At 58.2% G+C, this 23,643-nt stretch overlaps 8 protein-coding genes and 1 non-coding gene across 9 annotated transcripts; 6 read left to right on the top strand and 3 right to left on the bottom strand.

The window, feature by feature from the left end:
• Positions 1-1,294: 1,294 nt before the first annotated feature.
• On the top strand, positions 1,295-2,545 carry VTJ83DRAFT_3784 (uncharacterized protein; the record flags this gene model as incomplete). The annotated part of the gene is made up of 1 exon (XM_071010200.1): positions 1,295-2,545. The coding sequence occupies one exon, from the start codon at positions 1,295-1,297 to the stop codon at positions 2,543-2,545; it is 1,251 nt and encodes a 416-aa protein (XP_070867662.1).
• Positions 2,546-2,813: 268 nt separating this feature from the next.
• Positions 2,814-3,267, bottom strand: VTJ83DRAFT_3783 (uncharacterized protein; the record flags this gene model as incomplete). The annotated part of the gene is made up of 2 exons (XM_071010199.1): positions 2,814-3,088; positions 3,168-3,267. The coding sequence occupies 2 exons, from the start codon at positions 3,265-3,267 to the stop codon at positions 2,814-2,816; spliced, it is 375 nt and encodes a 124-aa protein (XP_070867661.1).
• Positions 3,268-5,341: 2,074 nt separating this feature from the next.
• Positions 5,342-6,361, top strand: VTJ83DRAFT_3782 (uncharacterized protein; the record flags this gene model as incomplete). Its single annotated transcript, XM_071010198.1, has 1 exon — positions 5,342-6,361. One exon carries the CDS (start codon positions 5,342-5,344, stop codon positions 6,359-6,361), a length of 1,020 nt encoding a protein of 339 aa, XP_070867660.1.
• An 810-nt stretch (positions 6,362-7,171) lies between these two features.
• VTJ83DRAFT_3781 (60S ribosomal protein uL13) lies at positions 7,172-8,391 on the top strand (the record flags this gene model as incomplete). Its single annotated transcript, XM_071010197.1, has 5 exons — positions 7,172-7,192; positions 7,510-7,645; positions 7,822-7,875; positions 7,935-8,193; positions 8,253-8,391. 5 exons carry the CDS (start codon positions 7,172-7,174, stop codon positions 8,389-8,391), a joined length of 609 nt encoding a protein of 202 aa, XP_070867659.1.
• Positions 8,392-9,818: 1,427 nt separating this feature from the next.
• On the top strand, positions 9,819-9,927 carry VTJ83DRAFT_t71. Its single transcript has one exon. It is a non-coding gene; the product is annotated as a tRNA-Met (tRNA).
• Positions 9,928-10,266: 339 nt separating this feature from the next.
• On the bottom strand, positions 10,267-11,834 carry VTJ83DRAFT_3780 (uncharacterized protein; the record flags this gene model as incomplete). Its single annotated transcript, XM_071010196.1, has 4 exons — positions 10,267-10,773; positions 10,837-11,646; positions 11,719-11,778; positions 11,832-11,834. 4 exons carry the CDS (start codon positions 11,832-11,834, stop codon positions 10,267-10,269), a joined length of 1,380 nt encoding a protein of 459 aa, XP_070867658.1.
• Positions 11,835-13,187: 1,353 nt separating this feature from the next.
• On the top strand, positions 13,188-14,104 carry VTJ83DRAFT_3779 (uncharacterized protein; the record flags this gene model as incomplete). The annotated part of the gene is made up of 3 exons (XM_071010194.1): positions 13,188-13,448; positions 13,524-13,795; positions 13,930-14,104. The coding sequence occupies 3 exons, from the start codon at positions 13,188-13,190 to the stop codon at positions 14,102-14,104; spliced, it is 708 nt and encodes a 235-aa protein (XP_070867657.1).
• A 707-nt stretch (positions 14,105-14,811) lies between these two features.
• On the bottom strand, positions 14,812-16,184 carry VTJ83DRAFT_3778 (uncharacterized protein; the record flags this gene model as incomplete). Its single annotated transcript, XM_071010193.1, has 5 exons — positions 14,812-15,401; positions 15,463-15,551; positions 15,624-15,750; positions 15,844-15,872; positions 16,012-16,184. 5 exons carry the CDS (start codon positions 16,182-16,184, stop codon positions 14,812-14,814), a joined length of 1,008 nt encoding a protein of 335 aa, XP_070867656.1.
• A 653-nt stretch (positions 16,185-16,837) lies between these two features.
• On the top strand, positions 16,838-18,611 carry VTJ83DRAFT_3777 (uncharacterized protein; the record flags this gene model as incomplete). Its single annotated transcript, XM_071010192.1, has 2 exons — positions 16,838-17,129; positions 17,185-18,611. 2 exons carry the CDS (start codon positions 16,838-16,840, stop codon positions 18,609-18,611), a joined length of 1,719 nt encoding a protein of 572 aa, XP_070867655.1.
• Between the last annotated feature and the right edge of the window lie 5,032 nt (positions 18,612-23,643).

The raw sequence follows: 23,643 nt of genomic DNA, 5'->3' as shown, positions 1-23,643 counted from the left end.
GGATCCACTTCTGTCCAATACTGTGTACGCAGTAGGTGGTGGATGGAGAGTGGGTCTCTGAGTTCCTGTCACACATCAGACGGGCAGGCACACAGGCAATGGGAAGGGTGCACCGGGGTCCTGATGCGTTCTTTGTTGATTCCCATCGGCAATCGTACTGGACCCAAACCCAGATCCCGAGATGACCTTACGCTATCTAGCTCAACTGAAGAACCCGAGCGTAAATTCAGTGCCTGCCGGTGTTTGTCCTCTTCGTAGGTAGGTATCCCGCCCATCGTCGAGGCTGGAAAGCCCTGCCAAGTTCTCCCTGTTTTCTCCCTCTCCAACCTCTCCTGCGTTCCTTGGTGTGTTTCGCACCAGTCTCGGGACAAAGAGAATCCTTGAGTACGTTACAACCTGCGGCAAACCGCGTGGCCCAAGATGTGACTCTTTGCTGCCCGCTCGAGGTGGCGGCAGGGTCTGGGCTCCAACCGCCAGCCATGATGAGGCGTCCACATTGGACACAGGCTCCTGGTCCACCGAGCCTGTAATGTCTGCTGCACGTGGTCCAAGAAGATGGAGAGAAGATTTGGTGGTATGTTATTCGCTCAGAAGCTCATGCAGAGGGATGGGAGCTTGGTTACCTCCCTATCACCATGGTTGGTTGGAAGATGCTTTTGCCGGCTCAAGTTGCCAACCCAACCCTGCACCACGAGGACAGCCCCATGCAGCTTTGCGCATGCGAGACATTGTGCCGTCGATGAACTATAGTACGCAGTATGTGCTCCTACTGGCCCGGGCTTGGTTCGGTCGAGCCGAGCTGCTACTTCTTACCATGAGGTCATCCAAGTTCCCTTTTGACCCACACAGCCAGCAGCGGCACCAGAACACCTCGTCTCCCCGCAAGGGGGTTCAAGGTCTTGCTGTCGTGATGAAGATGATGAAGTGTTACCTCAGGTCGTCCTACCGTGCAACGACCCGGACTTGTGTGTTCGCGCCTGGATACGCTGCATCCTGAACATGTTCCACTCTTATCCCTCCATAGAAGCATCACCGGCAAAGATGGGGCATGTGCATGAAACGGGGCACGGCACCGGAGCGGGGTCTTGGCAGGGCTCGGCGGAATGATGTCAACACCCGACAAAAGTCTGGATCTTCGTTGCCAGGATCGAACGATGCCGCAATCATCGACTCGACCTTGAGGAAGGCTGTAGAAGTAGACGGGGGCAACACAACTCCTGAAATACATGTCATGAGGGACAGCCACTGCTGAAAAGGAAGGAATATTAGGCTGTTCCGCTTCTACATTTCGATCATGTTGCTGCAACGTCGCACAATCGGCCGAACTGCCGGCCTGGCCCGGTCCCCGGCGGCCGCCGTCACCGCCGCCGGTTCTCATAGCTCACTCCCGGCCCTGAGCTGGACCCCGCGCCGGACGCTCTTCAACCGCCGCCGCCGGCAAGAGAGATTATCGGGCAGGGCCATTGAGACTCTCGACATCCAGCGCATGTCCGAGCAGGCTGTCAACTACCATCGCAACCGCCGCATCTTCCTCTGGTCGGGCGCCATCGCCGGTGTCGTCTCCTTCGTCTACACCGCGTGGAAGCTCAAGCTCGAGCTCGAAAAGGGTCACAAGCTGGACTCCAACCTGCCGGCGTCCGATCCGCTCGCCTCACCCGCCGCCGCGGACCGCAAGGTCGTCATCCACGACGACCAAGGCCGCGAGATCGTCCCCACCGGTAACGGCACCGTGCCCTTCTTCCCGCGCGTCCTCCACCTCCCTGCGTTCACGGCCCCGAAATCGCCAGCCCTCCCCTCGGACAAAACGTCTCAGCCCCTCGTCGTCCCGCCAACGCCTGACGGCAGCACGACAGAGTACACCCTCGTCGGCCTCGGCCTCCGCACCGTCACCTTCCTCAACTTCCAGGTCTACGTCGTCGGGTACTACGTCGCGACCTCCGATATCGCCGCGCTGCAAAACGCACTTGTCAAGAAGGTCAACCCGCTCGCCACGACCCTCGTCCCTTCGGAGCGCGACCAGCTCCGCGCCGCGCTCCTCGATCCGGCCGAGAGCGAGCGAACCTGGGACGCCTTGCTCGCGAGCGGGGTGCCGGCTCGCTCCGCCTTCCGCGTCGTGCCCGTGCGGGACACCGATTTCCACCACCTGCGCGACGGGTTCGTGCGCGCGATCCAGGCGCGCGCGCCAGAAGGGGCGGCGATGGATGACAAGTTTGGGGAGGCGGTTAGGGAGTTCCGGACGGCGTTTAACAGGGGGAGCGTGCCCAAGCAGAGGGAACTGTTGCTTGTGAGGGACGAGAAGGGGCGGTTGAGCATTGCTTATGATGGCAGCGGCCCGGGGAAGAAGAAGGCGAGTGGGAGGGAGGTGATTGGGGTTATCGAGGACGAACGCGTATCGCGGACGCTGTGGTTGAATTATTTGGCGGGCAAGAAGGTGGCGAGCGAGCCGGCCAGGACGAATATCGTCGAGGGCATCATGGGGTTTGTGGAGAGGCCTGTGGGCACTGTCGCGTCGCAGGTTCTGCCAGTGGCGAACGCGAACGTCTGAGAGCGCTTTTTCTTGTACAACTACAAGGCGTGCAGCAATCCTGGAGTCAGGCGCAATACGCTCAGAAGGGTATGCATTGCAATGCCGCGTCGTCGTCAAAGCCGAGGCGATGAAGCATGCACGTATACACCGCAAGCAAACCCTTAGCCAAACCGTCCGTCTATTCCATGCTTCTTTGCATAGGGTATCCTTAAAACTATCTCTTGCGACCAAGATACCCCCCTCCTTGCCCATTATCATCACCACCGCCGCCCACCGTATCCCTCCCTCAAAGCGCACCCGCCTCGGTCAACAGCTCCGTGATGCTCTTTCCGTCCTTGCCGTTCTTCACGACGTTCTCGAGGTCCGAGTTGCCGCCGATGTGGACGCGGCCGATGAATATGTTGGGCACGGTGCGCTGGCCCGTCATCTGATGCAGCGCGTTCTGGATGTCGTCGCCGTCGGCCTCCTGGTTCAGCTCGTAGGTCGTGAACTTGGCGTCGAGGCCGTTGAGGATGCGCTTCGTGTTATTGCAGTACGGGCAGTACGACTTGCTGAACACCACTGCGGAGAGTTGTCAGGGCTCAGTTCCGCGCCGGGGCGGTACGGAGGAGAGGGGAGCGAGCGGCAAACGCAAACTTACTGACGGCATTGTCGTCAATCAGCTGTTGGGCTTTCTTCTGAGCGGCCTCCATGGTGACCGTGGGCGTGGTTCCGAAGAGTCTGCGGAAGATGAAGGACATGGATGCGGATGATGCGGGGTGGTTGACGTGCCCGGTGCGGCTTATGTACCTCAGGCCGGTAGCTGGGGAGGAGGGGCAAAAAGAGTGGACTTTTGGGGCAGCCGCTGCCGACCGAGTTATCCTCACAAGTGGATGTACGTATTTGCAACCAGAGGGATGCAGAAAGCGGGATCGGATTTGTCAAGCGCAGCTCGGTCTGGGCCTGGCAGCTGACGAATTAAAGAGCGTCTAAGCAATTGCTAACCCCCTGATGTGAACAATGGGTTGATTTGCCGTCTACGTTGAGGAATAAAAACAGAAATATTTGTACCACGGGCGAGCGGGCTGGCTCCAGAATCTGCGAGACTGGCGATTCCAAATCTTGAACCGTCATTAGGGATGTCGCCGAAACAGATCCGCTGCCACCGCGCCAAGCTCGGGATTCCAAGCGGATCCCGCTTTGCTGTCTTTAGTCATCCAGGAATGACACAGCTGCGGCCTGTGCAAGGATGCTCCTCCGCTAGGTTCGACTTCTTCACCAGCTGAATCCCAGCTTGTCTCGAATGTGATTACCTATATAGGCCCTCGATGGGGTTTCGGGACCTGTCTGCGGATTTTAGCTGCCTGGGATCGGCGTCGAATCATCGAGGCAACAAAGCACCACCAGCCAGCCATGCATCCGGGCTACCCAGCCACGAGCAAGACACGAGGCCCCGAGGCAAAACAACACGGTATCCATGGATGACCTCATACCAACGAGCTCCAGAGCTGTTCTTTGGTTTGCCAGCGCCCGCTGAGACGCACAGGCCGGGGCAGTGACTCAGTAGAAAATGTCTCGATGACATGCAGCCCTGGCGATTGTGATGGCCTCACGCGTCCAGGAACAACTGCTCTCGCTCGGCCTGTTGGATAGGTACGCACCGGGCACCTCTGGGGCTTCATGGAAGCACGATGCCGGGTGACGACGGTTAGGCCCGGTGAGCTCTTCGGGCATAAAGCCATCTACAGTAGCAACAAGGCGACCAGCTATCTCAAGATGCGCCTCAACCGGACAGCCGGAATGTCGTTGTCTAGGGCACATCGCATGTGCAAGTAGTGTGTACAACCCCACCAAGCACCTTTCAAGAGAGGCGTACGCGTAACGCGCCAACAGGTTCATCCCTTTGGTGACATCCTGGTGAGTTGGGTCTGAACTTTGTACGTAAGGCGAGGAAACCGCTTGGTCGCAATTGGTTCATGCCTTCAGCAGCTCCAACGTCCTCCCGTCTTGGTTGCAAAATCCGCAGCTTTCCGGCTGCCGGAATGGACCCCACTTTGCTCTTGGATGCGGGGCCGTCCGATAACTAACCAACGTTCATGCCCTGGCCCGTCTTATCCACATGCCCGTTTCTGTTTTTGCTTCAAGTCCCCTGCAACCAAAAGCTGACCGAAACCCGCCACACATTGCATCAGTTGACCATCAACAGTGACAACCAAGGACGAAAAAGCAGGTTTGCTTGTGCCGAGGGCGGCCATTGACGAGAACCGTCGGCTGTTTTCTTATTCATTTCTGGTCCCTTTGCGCGAGGCCAGCGCATATCTCGTGCGCCTTTCCCGCGGCGACGGCTTTGAGCCTCAACGTGGTCATTCGACTGCCAGTCCTTCCGTCCGACTGATGCATACGCCCACTACAGTTCACGATCCCTTGCGTCTCCGCATCCACCGCGCCCGGCGGCGAGCCGGCTGATATAATCATCTTTCCCTTTGTCTTTGGTTTTTTACCTCCCTTTTTTGCCTTGTCGGTCGACGGCAGTTCTGTCGTAAGACCACCCAATCCGCCGCCAAAGTGGCGTCGTCCATCTCCGCAGCTTGGGCATCTCTTGGTGCCTACCTCGCAACGCTCCACGTGAGGCTCACATCGGCTCTGCCCCGTCTCCCCACTTCCCTGCAGCCCTACCTGGACGCTGCAGTTGATCGCGCGGCGGGCATATCCGACTCTTTCCAGTCCGTCACCGGGCTGTCCCCGACCGTTCTTTACACCACCCTTGGGGCTATCCTCCTCTTCAGTCTCATTCAGGCCATATCTTTGCGAATCGGGAAGGGCAACAGGAAAGGCATGTCACGATACGGCTTTTCCAACAGCTGGACTCTGTCCCCGTTCAGTTCTCAGGATGGCGTACCCCACGTCACGGAACAGGACTACAGCTACATCACCTCGGCAGACCTGGAGGACCATGGCATAGACATCCCCAGGCCGTACGCCTCGCAGCCGTCATACGACGACTACTCCCAGTCTGCTCCGTCGTCCGGGTTCGACCACTACCAGCCTGAGGATGACATCCTGCACATCAAGCACCAGGGCGTGGGCTACCCGGAAGCGTTTCCGGCCTACTCCATTGGCGATGGCAAGCTCCGGGTCTCTGACGTGCGCGACCGCATCCAGATGATCCTTAACCTCTCGGATCGCCAGGCGAAACGCCTCAAGCTCTACTACAAGGGGCGCAAGTTAAAAAAGAACGATTTGCCCATCCGCGAGTACGGCGTCAAAAACAACAGCGAAATCCTCATGGTCCTGGAGGATCAGGGCTACGGAGGTGAGAGCAGCGCAGAGTCTTCCCTTGTTGGGTACGAAGGGCGGACATCTACGGCCACCTCGCCGCGGGTGGGCCGCTTCAGCGGGTGGGAAGGACAGCCGCACAGTCCTCGCGAGAGCGGCTCCAACGTCGGCCTCGAGGTTCCCCGGGATAGCAACAGGAGGAGGGCCAATTCGATGGTCCGCACCCACTCACCCTCGGGCTCCGCCGTCTCGGTGGCAAGCGCGCCCCCGTCCTCACCACCCGTCGGGATCCCTGGTGGACCTATCGAGAGGCTCAACGCCATCGCCGCCGAGTTCCACAAGAAGTATCTGCCCAGGTGCGCAGAGTTCATTGCTCGACCGCCGCAGGACGAGAAGAAGCGCGGCGAAGAGTACCTCAGGCTCTCTGAGACGCTGCTGCAGCATGTCCTCCTCAAGTATGACGGGGTTGTGGATACCGACGTGGAAAGGGGAGCGAAACAGAGGAGGAAGGAGCTTGTCATTGAGGTACAGGGGGTAATGAGGCAGCTCGATGAGGCTAACAAGATGAGAGCGACGTGAGAGGCGTCGGCGACCGAGACCTTTCCGTCTGATCAACTGGATATGCGTTGCAGGAGATGCTATCGTTTTGCGCGCGGAACTGGGATTCTCTCGCCCACTCTTTGGCATGAGCGTACCTCTTTGCATCTGCTGTTCGTCTTTTTGTTCCCGCAGTCATGGCGGCAGGGTTGGCCGGTGTACTAGTAATACTGTTTGTACCGTTGACCTACGGCACGTGCTCATCTCCCATCTGGATCATCTCGGCATTCGAAGCGTTGCATCACAGGTCTGTTTCAAGTTGCAATCCTGTGCTCCCCATCCACATTTCGATGGCTGCTCCGAAGATGCTGCAGGAACACAAACCCGACAATTAAATGCCCTATCATCAGTGAGGTCCGTTCTATGGGAAGTGGAATGAAGAGATGTGACACGAGCTGGTGAGGGGCTGCCCGCGTGTCGATGCCAAGGAGAACCACAGCCAGCCGGCTGCCAGCAATAGTTTGCCCGCTGGCGGCCGGCGCGTCCGGGGAAGAGACCAGGCTGAGCCCCACTGTCCGGGCACCGTAGGTCTAACCCTATCTTCGCCTCAGGCAGCAATCAGAGCTCAATTGTGGGCCTTCATCGCATCCCAATCAGGACTAGCGCATTTCCGTATCGCAAACTGACCCCAAGGGCCAATTTTCAAATCACACACTTTTGTTGAAAGTCCGAAGACGCACGACCATCAACAACCACGAGGGTAAGGAAGCAGGCCAGCTGCTACTCGATCAGCCGGACTGTGACTGATCAACCTTTTCTTTTCTTTCCTTTAGCCAGATCACCGCGGCAAACATGTCTTCGTTCGAGTCTGTGGTACGTTCTATCCTCTCCCCGCCCTGCGCAATTGACGCACGCACGCACGCATCGCATTCGTGAAGAGCTGCCCGCCCCGGCGCGGAGCCCACGTCCTCTCTTCCCTCCCCAGCCGCCTCGAGCGTCCTTTCACGATGCGGTCAGACGCGAAGCACAACACGACACCGCCGGACGAGCGACCATCTCAGACGCGAGGGCGGCCGTGGTTGGAGGAGGGGCGGAGCGACACCGTCGACTGGAGGATAGAGGGGGCTTCGAACAAGGCGCACAAATCGAAGCAAGGGCACAGAACGCTGACAAGGTATTGCACACAACAGGTCGTGATCGATGGCAAGGGCCACCTGCTTGGCCGTCTGGCCAGCATCGTTGCCAAGCAGCTGCTGAGCGGCCAGAAGATTGTCGTCGTTCGCTGCGAGGCCCTCAACATCTCGGGCGAGTTCTTCCGCGCGAAGCGTACGTTTCCCCGGTTTTCTCTTCGAATCCCCGTTTGGTATCTTGGTCGCGCGACCAACGCCTAGCGCGAGGTGCTAGGGAGGAGACCCCAGGCCACGATTGCCACCGGCCTTGGGGATATCCTTTTGGAAAAACAACGACCCTCGTGAACGGCAGACGCTGACTCTCCGCTGCAGTCAAGTACCACGCCTACCTCCGCAAGATGACGCGGTACAACCCCACTCGCGGTGGTGAGTCGAAGCCCCTCGACCCGGTCCGTTCCCGATGCCTCGATATTGACCGCTTGCAGGTCCCTTCCACTTCCGCGCTCCGTCCCGCATCTTCTTCAAGGCCGTCCGCGGCATGATCCCCCACAAGACCGCCCGCGGTGCCGCCGCTCTTGAGCGCCTCAAGGTCTTCGAGGGTGTCCCTCCCCCGTACGACAAGAAGAAGAAGATGGTGGTGCCCCAGGCTCTCCGTGTCCTGCGCCTGCAGCCCGGCCGCAAGTACTGCACCGTCGGCCGTCTCAGCCACGAGGTCGGCTGGAAGTACCAGGACGTTGTCGAGAGGTGCGTGGAGCCGAGAACTCTAGCTTTGATACCACGTGGATATGCTGACTCTGTCACAGGCTCGAGGAGCGGCGCAAGGCGAAGGGCGCTGCCTACTACGAGCGCAAGAAGCTGGCGGCGAGGCAGCTTTCGGAGGCGAAGAAGAAGGCGAACGTCGACGCGAAGACGACCGAGGCCCTCGCGGCCTTCGGCTACTAGAGATAGTGGTCCGAAACACAACTTCTCTCTTCTCTCGCACACCTCCTCCTTGTCCTTTATGCGATTTCACTCTAGATTGGCGCGGTGGTTCAGGGCATCAAACTTCATTTGCGTGTGGATGGGGCTACCTCGGGGAGGGGAAATGGCAAACGGGGCTATCTGACTCTCACTGTGCGTTCCCTCAGGCTTGGGCGGGACCTCATAAAATACCATGAGATCAACCAAATGGAGCACAAGAGGTTGCACGGGATGACGACGGCTTCGAGAAACAAGAACAAAAAACGAAAAACAATACCCGGCTCTCTGGCGGATGGGGGCTGCTTCTCGTTCGGTGTTTTTGGGAGAGGGACGTCAGGACGGGCTCTGGGCTGGCTGGCTGGCTATTCGTTCGGCCAGCTGACCGGCAGGATCTGTTCCTCTCTGTCTCTCTCACCACCTGACGCTTGCGAGCGGCTCACCTCTGTCCGGCCAGGGGCCCCGCTCATGCTGAATAACACGACGATAATCCTGGACTCTGGCCCGCCAGTTCAGCAGTGAAGTGGAATGAGAAAGGATGTTGGAGCCTGGTGGGCTGGCTGAACGAAAGACTGACCGTGCTCTGACCTGCTGCCGCGTGCTGTTTCCGGTGATGCCCTTTGCCATGTGCCGGGAATGCGGTCTTGTTTGCCGACTCCTGCGTGGAACCCCCTCTACTGCTGGTAGACGAGGTGTGGTGGACCGTTTGCGAGTTTACGAGACGCGTTTGTGGGTTTTTCTTGGAGCACTCACCTTTGCCTGGGCAAAACACCCTGAGCTGCCTTGGAACACCTGATGGAGCATTGTGGAGGGTCTCGCCGGGAAAGCAGGTGGGTACCATGACGTACTGACTGAGTTTCAGGTTGTCTGGGATGGTTGTATAGGTACCTGAGCAGTTCGGAGTCGTGTCACTGTGGCAGATTCATGAGGCCCGGGTGGGCTAGCCCGGCGATGCCTCCGTAGAGAGGCAGATATGGTCTTGGAGTGTTCCCACCTTTGCGTCGATGTCGGTATGTGGTGACATGAAGGGACTATGGAAACGAGCCTCACCTGCTCTGTCAGCCGCGGGGGCTAGATGCTTGTCTTGTTTCGACGAGAGAATCGTCGTCCACCTCCTCCCGGCAACCCTGGCCGCTCTCCGGAGCCTGTCCACGGCCTTCGCCTCGGTCACGCCTCCCAGGGTATCTCTCCATCGACCGCCACGAGGCGTCTGGGCCGGGTGCTTCTCCACGGCGCGCAGTTTCTCGGCCTCGAGGGGACAGACGGCGTCACCCAAGAGCTGTGAGATATTTATTGGGTCACCCATACAAGATCAGGGAGAGCGTCTGTTTGTCTGTTGTGGAGCTTGGGTGGGAATTATGCCGAAGATAGAGGGACATCCCGGACCTTCACACCACCAAGCGAACAAGCAAGGGAGCTTGGCTCAGTCGGAAGAGCGCAGGTCTCATACTGTCTAAGAGTATGATCCAGCTAGACGCTGGAGTAATCCTGAGGTCGTGAGTTCGAGCCTCACAGTTCCCATAACTTTTGCCTCCGTTCCCCGATAACGGAACGGTTGCGATTTTTTTTTCTTGGTGGTGGGTGTATTGTGCCTCATGCTGTTGTTGTGTGACGATGGTGTTGTTGACAGTGTAACTGGTTTGGGCAGATCATGCACATGTCGGGTAGGTCCTCCTCAGCTCTGTCCGGGATTTGGAAAAGCATGAGATGACGGCGATGGTCTGGATTGTTTTTTTTTTTTTTTTCTGTGGACGATGAAAATCGCGACAAGTTAGACACTGGTGTCATCCTAGATCGAATGTCTATTGACCGCTGGCATGCCCGACCGCTTCCAGCACGCTAGCTACTGCTCCTAGGATACTACAGATACAATCCCTCAGGCTCGCCCTCCTGTTTGGTGCGCAGGACACGCTCGCGGGCGGCCCGGAAATCAGCCATCTGGACGCGCATGCGGCGCTCGCGCAGAGCCATGAGACCCGCCTCAGAGCAAATGGCCTTGATGTCGGCACCCGAGAGATCGTCTTTCTGCGCAATAAACTCCTCCAGGTCGACATCCTCGTTGAGCGACATCTTGCTCGTGTGCAGGGCGAAGATCTTGCGCTTGGTATTCTGGTCCGGATTCTCAAACAAAATCTTGCGGTCGATACGGCCCGGACGAATCAGCGCGGGGTCGAGCGACTCGATCTTGTTGGTTGCCATGATAACCTTGACGTCGCCCCGGTCGTCGAAGCCGTCAAGCTGGTTCAGCAGCTCAAGCATGGTGCGCTGCACCTCGCGCTCGCCGCCCGACGTGGAATCGTAACGCTTGGTGCCAATAGCATCAATTTCGTCGATGAACACAATGGACGGGGCGTTTTCGGCGGCGACCTGTTGGCCCGTTAGAATGCTTCGCAAACAAGGGCAGCGTGGGATGAGCACGGGCTTTCTTACCTGGAAAAGCTGGCGTACCAGCCGAGGGCCGTCGCCGAGATACTTCTGAATCAACTCGCTTCCGACAATGCGCAGGAATGTTGCCGAAGTTTGATTTGCCACGGCCTTGGCGAGCAGCGTCTTGCCAGTTCCCGGAGCGCCGTACAAGATGACACCCTTGGGCGGCTTGATGCCCATTTCCTCGTAGAGCTCCGGGTGGAGCAGCGGCAGCTCGACCGACTCCCTGACTTCTTGGATCTGTTGCTCCAAGCCTCCAATGTCTGCGTACGACTCCGTCGGCGCCTTGTCCAGCTTCATGACGCTGACGGCGGGGTCCGTGTCATCGGTGAGCACGCCGACAATGCTGACAGTCTTGTGGTGCAACAGCACGCTGGCACCTGGCTCGAGCAGGTCCTTGTCGACGAAGCTCATAATGCTGACGTAGTATTCGGGGCCCGCGGTGCTGGACACGATGGCGTGGTCGTCATCGATCATCTCCTCGAGCGTGCCGACGCCCATGGGGCTGCCCCGCATGTCGTCGACACGGCTGCGCTCGTCGGCCAACCGGTCGTTGGAGTCCAGCTCCGAGGTAGGAGCGGTGTCGTCCTTGGCCAGCTTCGCCTTGCGGAGACGTTCTTGGTTCTCGATATATTCTTCTTCGAGGATCAGGTGGTCATGGATGCGCTGCATGCGCAGCAGCCTGAGCTTGCATCGGCTGGTCGGGAACACGGGAGGCAACTTGGCCGCAGCGCTGCTGCCACCAGCCTTCTTCTTCTTGCGGCCGACGCGGGTTGTCGGCCTCGGGGGCGGCTCGTACTTGGGCTTGTCCTTCTACGTTTTCGGGATGGGCCTGTCAGCAGTGGTTGCTCGGGCGGCGGGCGGTTTGGTCCATGGGTATCACACCTTCTTGTCCTTGTCACCTCCCCCTTCTCTACCACCCCCCATTCCCGACTGATTTTGACCCTGCGTCCAGTTAGCAACGAACGCCCGAACCCCCGCTATCCAAAGAGCCGTACCATGGTGACGATGGGTTACACCCCGGCGGTCAAGGGTAGGCGATGTGCAGATGACGGTTTGATTCGGAAATGGAGAAATTCGACCAGATAGCGGCGAGTGTGCGACCCGGATGGTACGGGCGGAATCTCGATTCGGGGGGGAGGCTGGCTTGGTTGGTGAGGTCAGGAGATGATGTTGTGTGGTTGAGCTGCGATGAGCTCGCTATCGTTGGGAGCTGCTAGGCGGCAGAGGGACGCGCCAACCATGAGCCACTGCGGCACGAGCCACCCTCAAACCCAAACGGGAAAGCATGGTGGGTCCCTCAGGCTGCCAGGCGCATGCCGCTTCCAAGGTTCCCAGTTTCGCCCAGTTTCACCCCGCCATCAGCTCGATCTGCTTCTGTCCGTGCTACATCCCACACAGCACGTCCAGCGTCGGAAAGCTCCAAGACCGAGCAGAGCAGCCGGCGCTGATTTAGATCACCCAGCATCAGCCTCATTTCTTCCCAGCACGCCGTTATCCGTTCGTAGCCATGGAACCACGCGTAGCCGCCACCCTTGCTCTTGGCTGCGACAGACAGGACATACACAGTACAAGGACTTGGGTTGGGGTTTCAAGTCGTACAAAACTTCCGAGTCTTAACCCAAGATAAACGTTGGATGGGGTGCAATCAGCCTTCGTATGGAACAAACGCCCAGTAAACCGAAAACGGAATGCCAATCTGGCCCAGCGGAGTTTTGTCGGGCTGCGGGACCCCAACGTCCGGCTGCCCGTGATTTCATCGAGTTTGGCATGTTGGAGGTGAATGGGCGAGCCACCACAGGCAGGCAGCCCCACGCAGCACGTCCCAGCACGTCCCACCACGATGGACCTGAGAGATGAGACAGGGCCGGTGGAGGGGCACTCTTCCATCCCGTTTACTGTGTACATACATGCCGTCACGCTTGGGTCATGCTCCCGGCCGCCCTCTCCGGACCGTTCACTTCTTACCCTCTTACAACCCCCGTATTCCGCACATGACACACACAAGTAGCCACTTTTATCGTAGTTGAAAGCTTGATATCTTCACCCTCCGCGTTGTTTCCTTAATTTCCTGACTTTTGATCCGTTTGCCACCGGGCAGCCGTTTTCCCTGCGCGTTTGCCGCTCCCGAAACCAAAACCCATCGGGCGCTGCCTCGCTCGGGTCGTTCAGGTCCCTCTCCACCACACCCGACATTTGCGCATCCTCGCGGCCAGCACCTCTCGTCCTGCCGTCCACTTGTGCGCCGCAGCACCACCGCCGTATTCCCCGAGCCCCGCGCCCGTCGTCAACGTCTCGTCGAATCACCCACCCACGCTCCGCCTCTGGGCCTCTTTCCATACACCGCCCGCAGGATGGCCACCACGCGGGAGCGCCGGATCGCCAAAGAGCTGGCCGACATCAACAATGACAAGGACAACTCGGGCGTCTTCGCTAGCCCCGTCGACCCGGCCGATCTGACGCGCCTGAAGGGCTCCTTCATCGGGCCACCCGACACCCCGTACGCCGGCGGCACGTTCCAGGTCGACATTGTCATCCCGGACATGTACCCCTTCAAGTCGCCCACCATGCGCTTCGACACCAAGATTTGGCATCCCAATGTCAGCAGCGTCACGGTGAGCTTGGCCCGAGAGATCTTGGTGGAAGGGAAAGCTAGGAACCGAGGGAGGGCTAACGCTTGACTCCAACAGGGCGCCATCTGCCTCGACACCCTCGGGTCCGGCTGGTCGCCGGTGGGCACCATCAAGATGGCGCTTATCTCGCTGCGCATGCTCCTCGAGTCGCCGAACCCCAAGGATCCGCAGGACGCCGAGGTGGCGTCCATGATGATGGAGTCGCCCAACGAGTTTGCAAAGAAGGCCCACGACTGGGCCGTCAAGTACGCCGGCGCCCCAAGGAGGGAAACCCTCACCCACAACTACGAAAAGGCCATTCCGCCGCCCAAGAAGGACGACCCGTCCAGGTATGTTGCCTCCCGTACCCGGCGAGAAACCGCGAGACCCGCAGCGCCTTGCAGACACAAGCCATGTGGAATCAAGTCGACCGACGTCGCGCTAACAAATCCTCTTCCCTCCTCTCTCGACCCCCCGGCTCCAGATACAAAGGGTACAACAAGGACCTGGTCGACCGCTTCGTCAACATGGGCTTCGACGTGGACGCCGTCGTCGAGGCGTTCATCTACGTGGGGATCGACCGCAACGGCGGCGAGGACTATGAACTGGAGGAGGCGTACATGGGCGACATTACAGCAAGGCTCTTGGGCGAGCAGTAGCGAACCCGGGCCGCTCCAGGAATGGGTCGCGGGCGGTGGGAGATCGTAGGCACAGGATAGGCAGAAAGGGCAGGAAGACGGGTTATTGGGTCAGCACTTGAGCGCGAAACGGTGCGGGGAGCTGGTCATAAAGGACCTTATCGCCGCCACCACCACCATCCATCATGAATATGTGTTTAGAAAGCATCGGGAAAGGAGTTCGCGGACTGGGACGTCCTGGGGAATCTTTGCTTTTGTTTTTCCTTTTTTTTTTTTTTTTTGGCTTTGTTGTAATGGCATCGATTACTCGCCGGCAGAGAATACAGGGAATCGCTCCATGCGTCGTCGATAGGTGCCTGGATTCTGGGAACGCACCCATGGGCTTCGGAATCCGACGGTGGTTTGCGACGTTGCCAAACGCTTGTAGCCTTGCCGTGCGTGCGTCGTCGTTAGATGAGCGCAGCTTGGAGTTCACGAGATACGCAGTTCAACGAGAGGGACAGAGGTTCGAAAAGCACGATTATTATGCCGGACTCCCGACCCCCAAGTCTATAGAATCGAGATGCTGCAAGACGCTGCGGTTGGTGCGCAGCTCGTCGTGGAACCACGCTCTCCATCCTTCCCCACACTTTCCATGGTGTGGAAGCGACGACGAAGATATCAACATGTACAAGGCCGGCTATCGAGTGCACGGAAACGCAACATGGCTCTCAAACTGACGTCGTCCATCAGAGCAGATCCCGACGGACAAACTCATCGCGCATCGCCTTGCCAAGCCCAGCGGGCGAGCGCTCGACGATGACACCGGCGGACTCGAGGGCACGGATCTTGGAGTCCGCACCGCCCTTGCCGCCCGAGACGATGGCGCCGGCGTGGCCCATGCGGCGGCCGGGGGGCGCCGAGATGCCAGCGATGAACGAGACGACGGGCTTGCCGCCGTTCTTGGTGTTGTGCTGGCGCAGGAACTCGGCGGCGTCCTCCTCGGCGGAGCCGCCGATCTCGCCAATCATGATGATGCCGTCCGTCTCCTCATCCTCGAGGAACACTTTGAGGCAGTCAATGAAGTTGGTGCCGCTGAAGGGGTCGCCGCCGATGCCGACCACGAGCGACTGGCCCAGGCCGGCGTGGGTGGTCTGGTTGACGGCCTCGTAGGTTAGCGTGCCGGAGCGGCTGACGATGCCGATGCGGCCGCGCTTGTGGATGAAGCCGGGCATGATGCCAATCTTGCACTGCCCGGGGGCGATGATTCCGGGGCAGTTGGGACCGACGAGGCGGGTCTTGTTCTGGGACTTGAGAATCGAGGTGATGCGGACCATGTCTGCCGCTCGGTTAGAACCTGCCACGTGCTGCTCTCGGGCGTCCGGCGCTGCGTGACTGACCATGCTGGGGAATGCCCTCGGTAATGCAGACGACGAGCGGCACCTCGGCGGCAACAGCCTCCTCGATGCCGGCGGCGGCAAGCGGGGGCCTGTGGGAGGGGGCGCGGTCGCTGGTCAGCGGTTGATCGCGGCAGTGGACTATGGATGGATGGCTGGCTTACGGCACGAAAATGGCCGTCGCAGTAGCGCCCGTCTCCTTCACGGCCTCGCTAACGTTGGCGAAGACGGGAAGGCCGAGGTGCGTCTGGCCGGCCTTCTTGGGGTTTGTGCCGCCGACAACCTTGGTGCCTACAAATCGCGCGAATAATCAGATCCCGAGTCCGTCGACAAGCGCATCTTGCCATAGTTCGGGGCGGTCCGCCGTCGCAAGGGAGTGTTTACCATAGTCGATGGCTTGTTGAGCGTGGAACCTGTTGGTGACGGCTTGCATGAGCACATGACTCGGATGACTCGACCACCTTTACCCCTGACCTGCAAACCTCGGGACAGGTCGCGCATGCGATAAGGGGCAAATGACGGCGGAGAAGGGGACTGATGGTCGCAACTCACGTTCCCTGCTTGCCCGTGAAGCCCTGGAAGATGACCTTGGTGTCGCTGTTGATTTTCAGGTTGTTGATGGTGGCGGCGTAGGGAGAGGGGGTCGACGTCGAGCTGTAGCTCCGCTGGGCGAGCTGGCGCAGGAGAGCGCCCGTGGGCCGCGAATGCCTCGAGAATGCCCGCATGGCGGCGTGGTTTGAGGAATCGAAGAAAGCAAAAAGAAGTCAAAGGGAAGGAGGGAAAACAAGAAAGATCGGGAGCACGCCGATAGGTACAGAGCGCAGAGCCGAGGCGGTAGTGGTGTTTGGCAGCGAAATCAAAACCGAGATTCAAGATTGGAACCGTACTGGATGGATTCGGCAGCAACCCGTCGTCATGGCCATGGCCCCAAACCGCCATCGTCCCAAAATTGTCGCGGCAGCCAAAGCCCCAGCCAACCGGGCCCTCCCCCCCTCTTTGATCCCAGGTTGCAAGGGGGGGGCCCGACATGCTCTCATTGGCCAGAACCAGGGAATGCCGCCCATGAACGGCGGCAGTGTTTTTCCGATCTCAGGCTCGGCCTTGGCTGCGGCAATCATCGGATGGCGGCGCGTCTAACAAGCGCTCCTTGACGCGCGGGTCTCGCGCTTAGTCAATTTCCCCCGCCTGCTTCGCTACGACGCCCCTCTAACCCCACCAAAATTCGTCCCGGCCTCGACATCATCCGGCAAACCTCCATTGTCAACCAAACGTCGGAATTGACCACACATAGGTTCATAGAAATCAGGACAGCAGTCTCTGAAAATACGCGGGTCTATAAGAGAACTTCCGGGATCGAAGCACACATACCTCCGCCACGATGGCGACAACAACCGTCACGGCAACTACCCGGAAAAAAGATGCCAACCTCCCGCCAGAGAACGAGCGCTTCCTCCGGTGTTGCGCCGACATCGCCAACGCCCTCATCGAGGACCATGAAGCTTCCAAGGATCCAAGCCGTCCCCGGAAGGACATCAACCTCAACACCCTCCGCGCCAAGTTTGCAAAGAAGCACAAGATCAACAACGTGCCGCCATTGACAGCCATCATTGCCGCTGTGCCGGAGCACTACAAAAAGTACATTCTTCCGAGGCTCATTGCAAAGCCCATTCGTACGCTCATCCCAACTTCTCTTCTGTTGGCCGCACCGCTCTGACAGCAGCTCAGGCACCTCGTCTGGCATCGCCGTTGTCGCCGTCATGTGCAAGCCCCACCGATGTCCGCATATCGCCTACACGGGCAACATCTGCGTCTACTGCCCTGGTGGCCCGGATTCCGACTTTGAGTACAGCACCCAGTCATACACGGGGTACGAGCCGACGTCGATGCGGGCTATCCGCGCGCGGTACGACCCCTTTGAACAGGCGCGCGGGCGCGTCGACCAACTCAAGGCCTTGGGTCACTCGGTCGACAAGGTCGAATACATCATCATGGGTGGCACCTTCATGTCGCTGCCAGAGTCCTATCGTGACGAGTTCATCTCTCAGCTGCACAACGCGCTCAGCGGATACTCGACCCTCGACGTGGATGAGGCGGTGCGCGCCGGCGAACAGAGCAGCATCAAGTGCGTTGGTATTACCATTGAGACACGACCCGACTACTGCCTGCAGCCGCACTTGTCGAGCATGCTGCGGTACGGGTGCACGCGCCTAGAGATTGGTGTGCAGTCGTTGTACGAGGACGTGGCCCGCGACACCAACCGCGGCCACACAGTGGCCGCCGTGGCCGAGACGTTTTGCCTCGCCAAAGACGCCGGCTTTAAGGTGGTTAGCCACATGATGCCGGATCTCCCCAACGTCGGCATGGAGCGCGACCTGGACCAATTCCGTGAGTACTTCGAAAACCCGGCCTTTCGCACGGACGGGCTCAAAATCTACCCAACCCTCGTCATCCGCGGCACTGGCCTCTACGAGCTCTGGCGCACCGGCCGCTACCGCAACTACACGCCCAACGGCCTGATCGACCTCGTCGCGCGCATCCTTGCTCTCGTCCCGCCGTGGACCCGCATCTACCGCGTCCAGCGCGATATCCCGATGCCGCTGGTCACGTCGGGCGTCGAGAACGGCAACCTCCGCGAGCTGGCCCTTGCGCGCATGAAGGACTTTGGCACCACGTGCCGCGACGTGCGCACGCGCGAGGTGGGCATCAACGAGGTCAAACACAAGATCCGGCCAAGCCAGATCGAGCTGGTGCGTCGAGACTACATGGCGAACGGCGGCTGGGAGACGTTCCTGGCGTATGAGGACCCGGAGCAGGACATCCTCGTCGCGCTGCTGAGGTTGCGCAAGTGTTCCAAGAAGTACACTTTCCGCGAGGAGCTTGTTGGGCAGCCGACAAGCTTGGTGCGCGAGCTGCATGTGTATGGCATGGCGGTGCCAGTGCATGCGCGCGACCCGCGCAAGTTTCAGCATCAGGGATTCGGGACGCTGTTGATGGAGGAGGCGGAGCGCATTGCAAGAGAGGAGCATGGGAGCGAAAAGATTAGCGTCATTTCCGGGGTGGGCGTGCGTAGCTACTACGCCAAGCTGGGCTACTGGCTGGACGGGCCGTACATGAGCAAGTGGTTGGATGGGAGGTCGGGGCCGGAGGAGTAGACTGGGCTGCCTGTGTACAACGGGGGGATGGCAAGCCTGGATGGGTTAGATCCGCCACGAGCGTGCCGTTTGGGTTTTGTTTTTTGGTGGGTTCTTGTTGGGCAGCATATCGGCGTCTGTGATATCAATCTCTGCATGTTTGAGGCGTTGGTGGCAAATTCCTAGATAAACAACCAGGAGGTTGGGAGGTGACTGGGAGGTGATTGGGAGACGACCGGGACGAAGGCGGGCTTGAAGGGTCAGAGATTGGTTCCAAGGTAAAACAAACATGCGCCGGACGACCTGATGGGAAACGAATCATGTCACGTGCAGCGTCACCTGTTCCTTGCTCTTTGCATCCAGTCTTCCAGTCGTTGGCATGGGCCATCCAGCTCCAGAAATGGACCATGCCTACTGCCCTACGCTGCAGGTTTCGACATTTGGCCATCTTTGGCTTACGCTATCTCGGATGCTCTGTTCAGGCGCCACCTTTGATGGCGCTCTTTGACCAGAAAAGGATTCTTTTTCTTTTTTTACGGATTTGAAGTAGTGTCTGTCCTCGGCTGCCCTCTCTACTCACTGGACCACATTGTGCTCGTCCCCTTCTGGGAGCCGGCGTCACCGACTCCCTGGGGTCATGATTGCGAATCGCGGAGATGTTTTCTGGGTGGCACAGTTCCCTGCATTCACCTGATATCCCAGTGACCTCCATCCGGGCTGATGCGTTCATCTCGCGTCGGAAAATAGCAATGAAATATGGCATGGCATGTCTTGCCGCTTCGGGATGCAAACCTTCCGTTCCCGCGTTGCGTACATAGAAGCATGAATGAACGATAACTACCATGGAGGAGATCCAGCCGGCGACAGCGGATCGGATGCGTCCCAGAATGGCTACAGAAACGGAATGCCAAAGTTGTTTTTGGACAAACCAAACCAGGGGGTTTGCACCAACCAGTGGGCTAATGCATGCATATCACCAACCCTGCTCTTCTGCAGCTGAACCGTCCGTGCGGAAGAGGCCGGGAAGTATACCGTTCACGGTCTATTACTACTAGATCGACAGAACGGATCGGTGTTCCATAGAACCGGACGAACTTTGCTGGATTACTGGCGGTGTACGCAGTAGGACATTCAAACATAGAATAATCCGGATCAGTGGAGGTTGGATACCCACAGAGCTGCGGTCGTAAGGCTGTAATAGAGATGGCCGTGCGCTCGGCGCCAGAACAGTCTACCCGCAACCAGGCATCAACCATTCACTGCCGGCAGCTGCTCCCAAAACTCATGCGCTCACGGGAGAGCCCGGAGCCTTGCGTGCAGTCTCTGTATCTGGCCCACCACCTAAGCCTGCATGCTAGGCTAACACACATCCTCTGAGTCTCGTCTTGAGTGACTAAGGTACGGCAGACGGGTATGGGAAGCCCGCTCTGCGAGGGCCGCCGCATGACCAAGCAACAAATGACGCGTCCCCCCCTCCAGCGCCACCGATGGCACGGTGACACGCCTGGGCTCACCAAGAACGTGTGAAAATGGGGACTGTTTCAGCCCAGCGCCACCTGTCCGTGGCGACAGTGGTGCCCCGGATCCCGGTTTCTGGAGCAGAGATGTGAGCCTGGACTGGTGCCACGTCTGCTGAAGCCTGAGCTCGCATAATTTCCATGCCATTCCCAATGAATCGACGGAAGCATGGGCCCATTGCAACGGTGATCACCGGAAGTGGTTGAGACTGGCGTGTGACTTGGGCAGAATGAATACTTACCTCCGAAAATAGAACAAGTTTGCCTCACCAGCCTTGTTGCTGGGCCATTTCTTGACATGCAGCTAGGGAGTGATCTCGAATCCAGCCCGCCAACGTCCGAACGGACGGTGATGTGGTACTGATTGCGTTCGTGAAATGGCTCAGCGTTCTAAGCCTGTGCAGCCCCCCCTCCTCCCCCCGCGCGCGATGCTTTTGATCTTCTTTGAAGCCCGAGGCCGAAGGAGTAGACAAGGGGGGGGAAGCCCCGGGCACTGATAGATGGCAAACAGTGTTGCTCAGATACGGCATGGCTATGACAGATTAGTTGTCCAGTTGGTTCAACTTTGGTCACGTTCTGGCGTTGATTTCGAAAGCAAGTGTGCATGTTGGAAGGCGTTTGGGGCGAAGCATCAACCGGGGGGCGTGGCTGTCACGGCCTCGGTGCAGAACCGCCCCTGTTGATGGTGTTCGATCGGGGCCTCGATGTCCAATTCGGTAATTAGGCGCATAAACGTCTGGATTCACCTAGGGATCAGAAAACTATTATGGGAACTCCCAAATAAGGCGGGAATAGCCCGCGCACCAAGCCGTCCTCCTCAGAAACCCACACAGGCTCGCCGCCCGAAAGCCCCGAGCCCTGGTTCTGATGCCCCTGTTCCCGAATCCGATTTTTCTGCTGGCCGATTCCTCCAACGATCAGATGAACTGCGCTTTGTGACGCCCGGCGTACTAGTAAGAAGACACAATTGAAAGGTCAGGGCGAAGGAAGCAAACAAAAATAGGACTGCAGGAGAGAAGGAGTCCTGAGTCGTGTTGATCTTCTTGGATCTCAGCTCCGCTCAGTTCGCGCATGTGCCAGCCTGTTCGCTTGCTCCCCAAAACGACAAATACAGCCGAGAAGGCATCTGACCAAGCTGATCACTACCTACTGTAGCCTCCCCAAAAGCTTAGCTGCGGGCGGTTGTGTTGTTGAGCAAATTCTACGCCATCTGACCCAATTTCAGCACTTCCCAGGTCGCTTGGTTGACCAGTCTGACGGGTTCTTTACTTTTGCATCACTTGGACGTTGAACTATTGCCTGTAGCGTAACCGCCTTGCAGAAGGCGTCAACGCCCATTTTTTCCCATTTCCGATCATTTGATTTTGATCTGAAGGAAAGTCGCTACTAGGTGCCTGTAACAGGATCTATAGGGACTTATACCCTGGTCCTGAACCCTCGCAGGCATTCTGCCTGCTCAGACCGCTATTCTAGGCATCCATCGTATATATAAGGAGCCTCCAGGAGAAGCATATCAGATAGTTGTTTTCTTCCTTGGAACAACAGCTTCCAACCGCTCCTTTCCGCCGTATACACTCTCACAGGTCCGGGCCATCACAGTGCCCGAATCAAGACCAAACATATGTCGCCTGATTAACAACAAAAAAAGCAAAAGAAACAAGGCAACCAGCCCAATTTCACGAAGGGGCATCCACGACTACGCTTCGTGATGATGGTGCCCTCAGCGAAGTGCGACGCTGGGCTGGGCCCTGAGATAGCCGCCGTCGGAGATGGTCTCACTGAACCAACCAGCGCAATCATTCAGCACTGCGCAGCGGGGCAAAGCGTTTCCATGGAACCCTGGAGCATAACGCCGGAACGGCCAACATCATTCATTCTCCTACCATGCCTTTGAAGGACAATGTCATATCTTGTACGCCGTCCGTTACCGCATTTTCTGCGGCACGTTTGGATCCAGCCGCAGCCGCAGTCCAGTCCGACCCCTCAGTAGGTGTGATACTGGGCTTGAGCCATGCCATAGGAATCCCTCATTCCATCCACGGCCTACCTACCTAGGTGTCTGAACTCAACAGGGCAGTCAAGCAGCAGCACTCGACCTACACGGCCCACATGGCCTGCCAGCCCCTGTTTCTTGGGGAGAAACGAAGCGAATTCTAACTTTAGAAAGAGCCTATGCAAGAAAAAGGGGCTGGCCTCGAAGTTGCCTCTTCAAAATACCAGAGCCATGAGGCTAGGTGAAGGAAGCCGAGCTTTTCTGGTTCGCGCTCTGCTGAGAGCCTCACAGAATTTGCTGTGAGGCTCTGCGGAAAAAATAGGCCTACTTATCTTATTCAATCCAAAAGGGAGTTTGTGTCTTGAACTTTGTCGGATTCATGGAGAAATGTCCAAAAAAGGCCGGTGTTTTTTCTTTTCTTTCTTTCTTTTTAGTTTTTTCACTTTGAGGCAGTTAACCATCACCAAGTGCTTTCGATGTTGGAATTACCAGCGCCCCGTCTGCCTAATTATCGTACATTGCTCGTTCCAATTGCCATCTGCCTCTAACTTCTAGAGTTTCTAACGTGTTGCCCAACAGTCACGTTTGTGGGGATGCCGCCTCGTTTCCCGCATTCTTCATTGTTTCTGGTTCAAGATAGCCCAGACTTGATTGTAAATGCGCTCCTTCACCCGTCAAACCACCATCCTCTCCGACTGCCTCGAGGGGATGATGCTCCGCCCAACGGGGGCCAGCGCTTTCCGAGAGGTGCTTGTCATTGTGGGCGAGGAGAGATGACCATGAAGGAGGATAGTCCCACGGCCGGTGCATAACGTTCTCGATGGCAGCGTGCGCTGAGGCAAGGGTGAGTTTGGTGCCGTTCAACTGTCTGGATGCAGTTTAGGGGGACAGAGGAAAGATAATAGCACCATACCTTGCCGCGGGTCAGGCTCACCGACGGTGTCGGGAGCACTGGTTGCCCAAGCGCCGATTCCCACCAACAGACCATCAGCAGCATGGCTTTGAGCCAGAGAAGCTAGATGGGTGGTGAGGTTCATAGAGGTCTGTTGTTAGCTTCACAGTCAATCCATCAAAATAATTCATCACATGTACTTACCCATTTTGAATCGCGCTTTGAGGGTGCACTATCTTGATCGCACAGGTCCACTCCTGAACAATGTCGGCGAAGACGCAGAAACCTCGGGTTCAAACGCCAGACGTGCCTGTCCCTTTTATATTGTCTCCGATGCATGTCATCCATCCAGATTGCAGCGGGAACCCCGGGGTCCTTTGCAGCGAGCGTTGCGATGCACGCAATGACGCCAACTAGCGAGCGGCGATGCCCCGCCTCTAGCTGCCCTCGAGACCCCCATGGAGCGCCCACCCCGTCGAAGAGGTCGCCTCTCAACCGCTCCGACGGATGCTCCTCGCATGTCCAAACCCCCATTTAAACGGCCATCAGATCCATAGTTCAACGGAAGTGGCAGGATCACAATGGCCAAGCAAATCCCTCCCCCGAGGCAGTGACGTGGGTGGACCCAAGGGGCGCTATGGGTGTGCGAGA

Source organism: Remersonia thermophila, chromosome 3, assembly GCF_042764415.1.
Source record: "Remersonia thermophila strain ATCC 22073 chromosome 3, whole genome shotgun sequence".
NCBI lineage: Eukaryota > Fungi > Ascomycota > Sordariomycetes > Sordariales > Chaetomiaceae > Remersonia > Remersonia thermophila.
The sequence above is the reverse complement of the archived record's forward strand: the minus strand, read 5'-3'. Positions and strand labels throughout refer to the sequence as shown.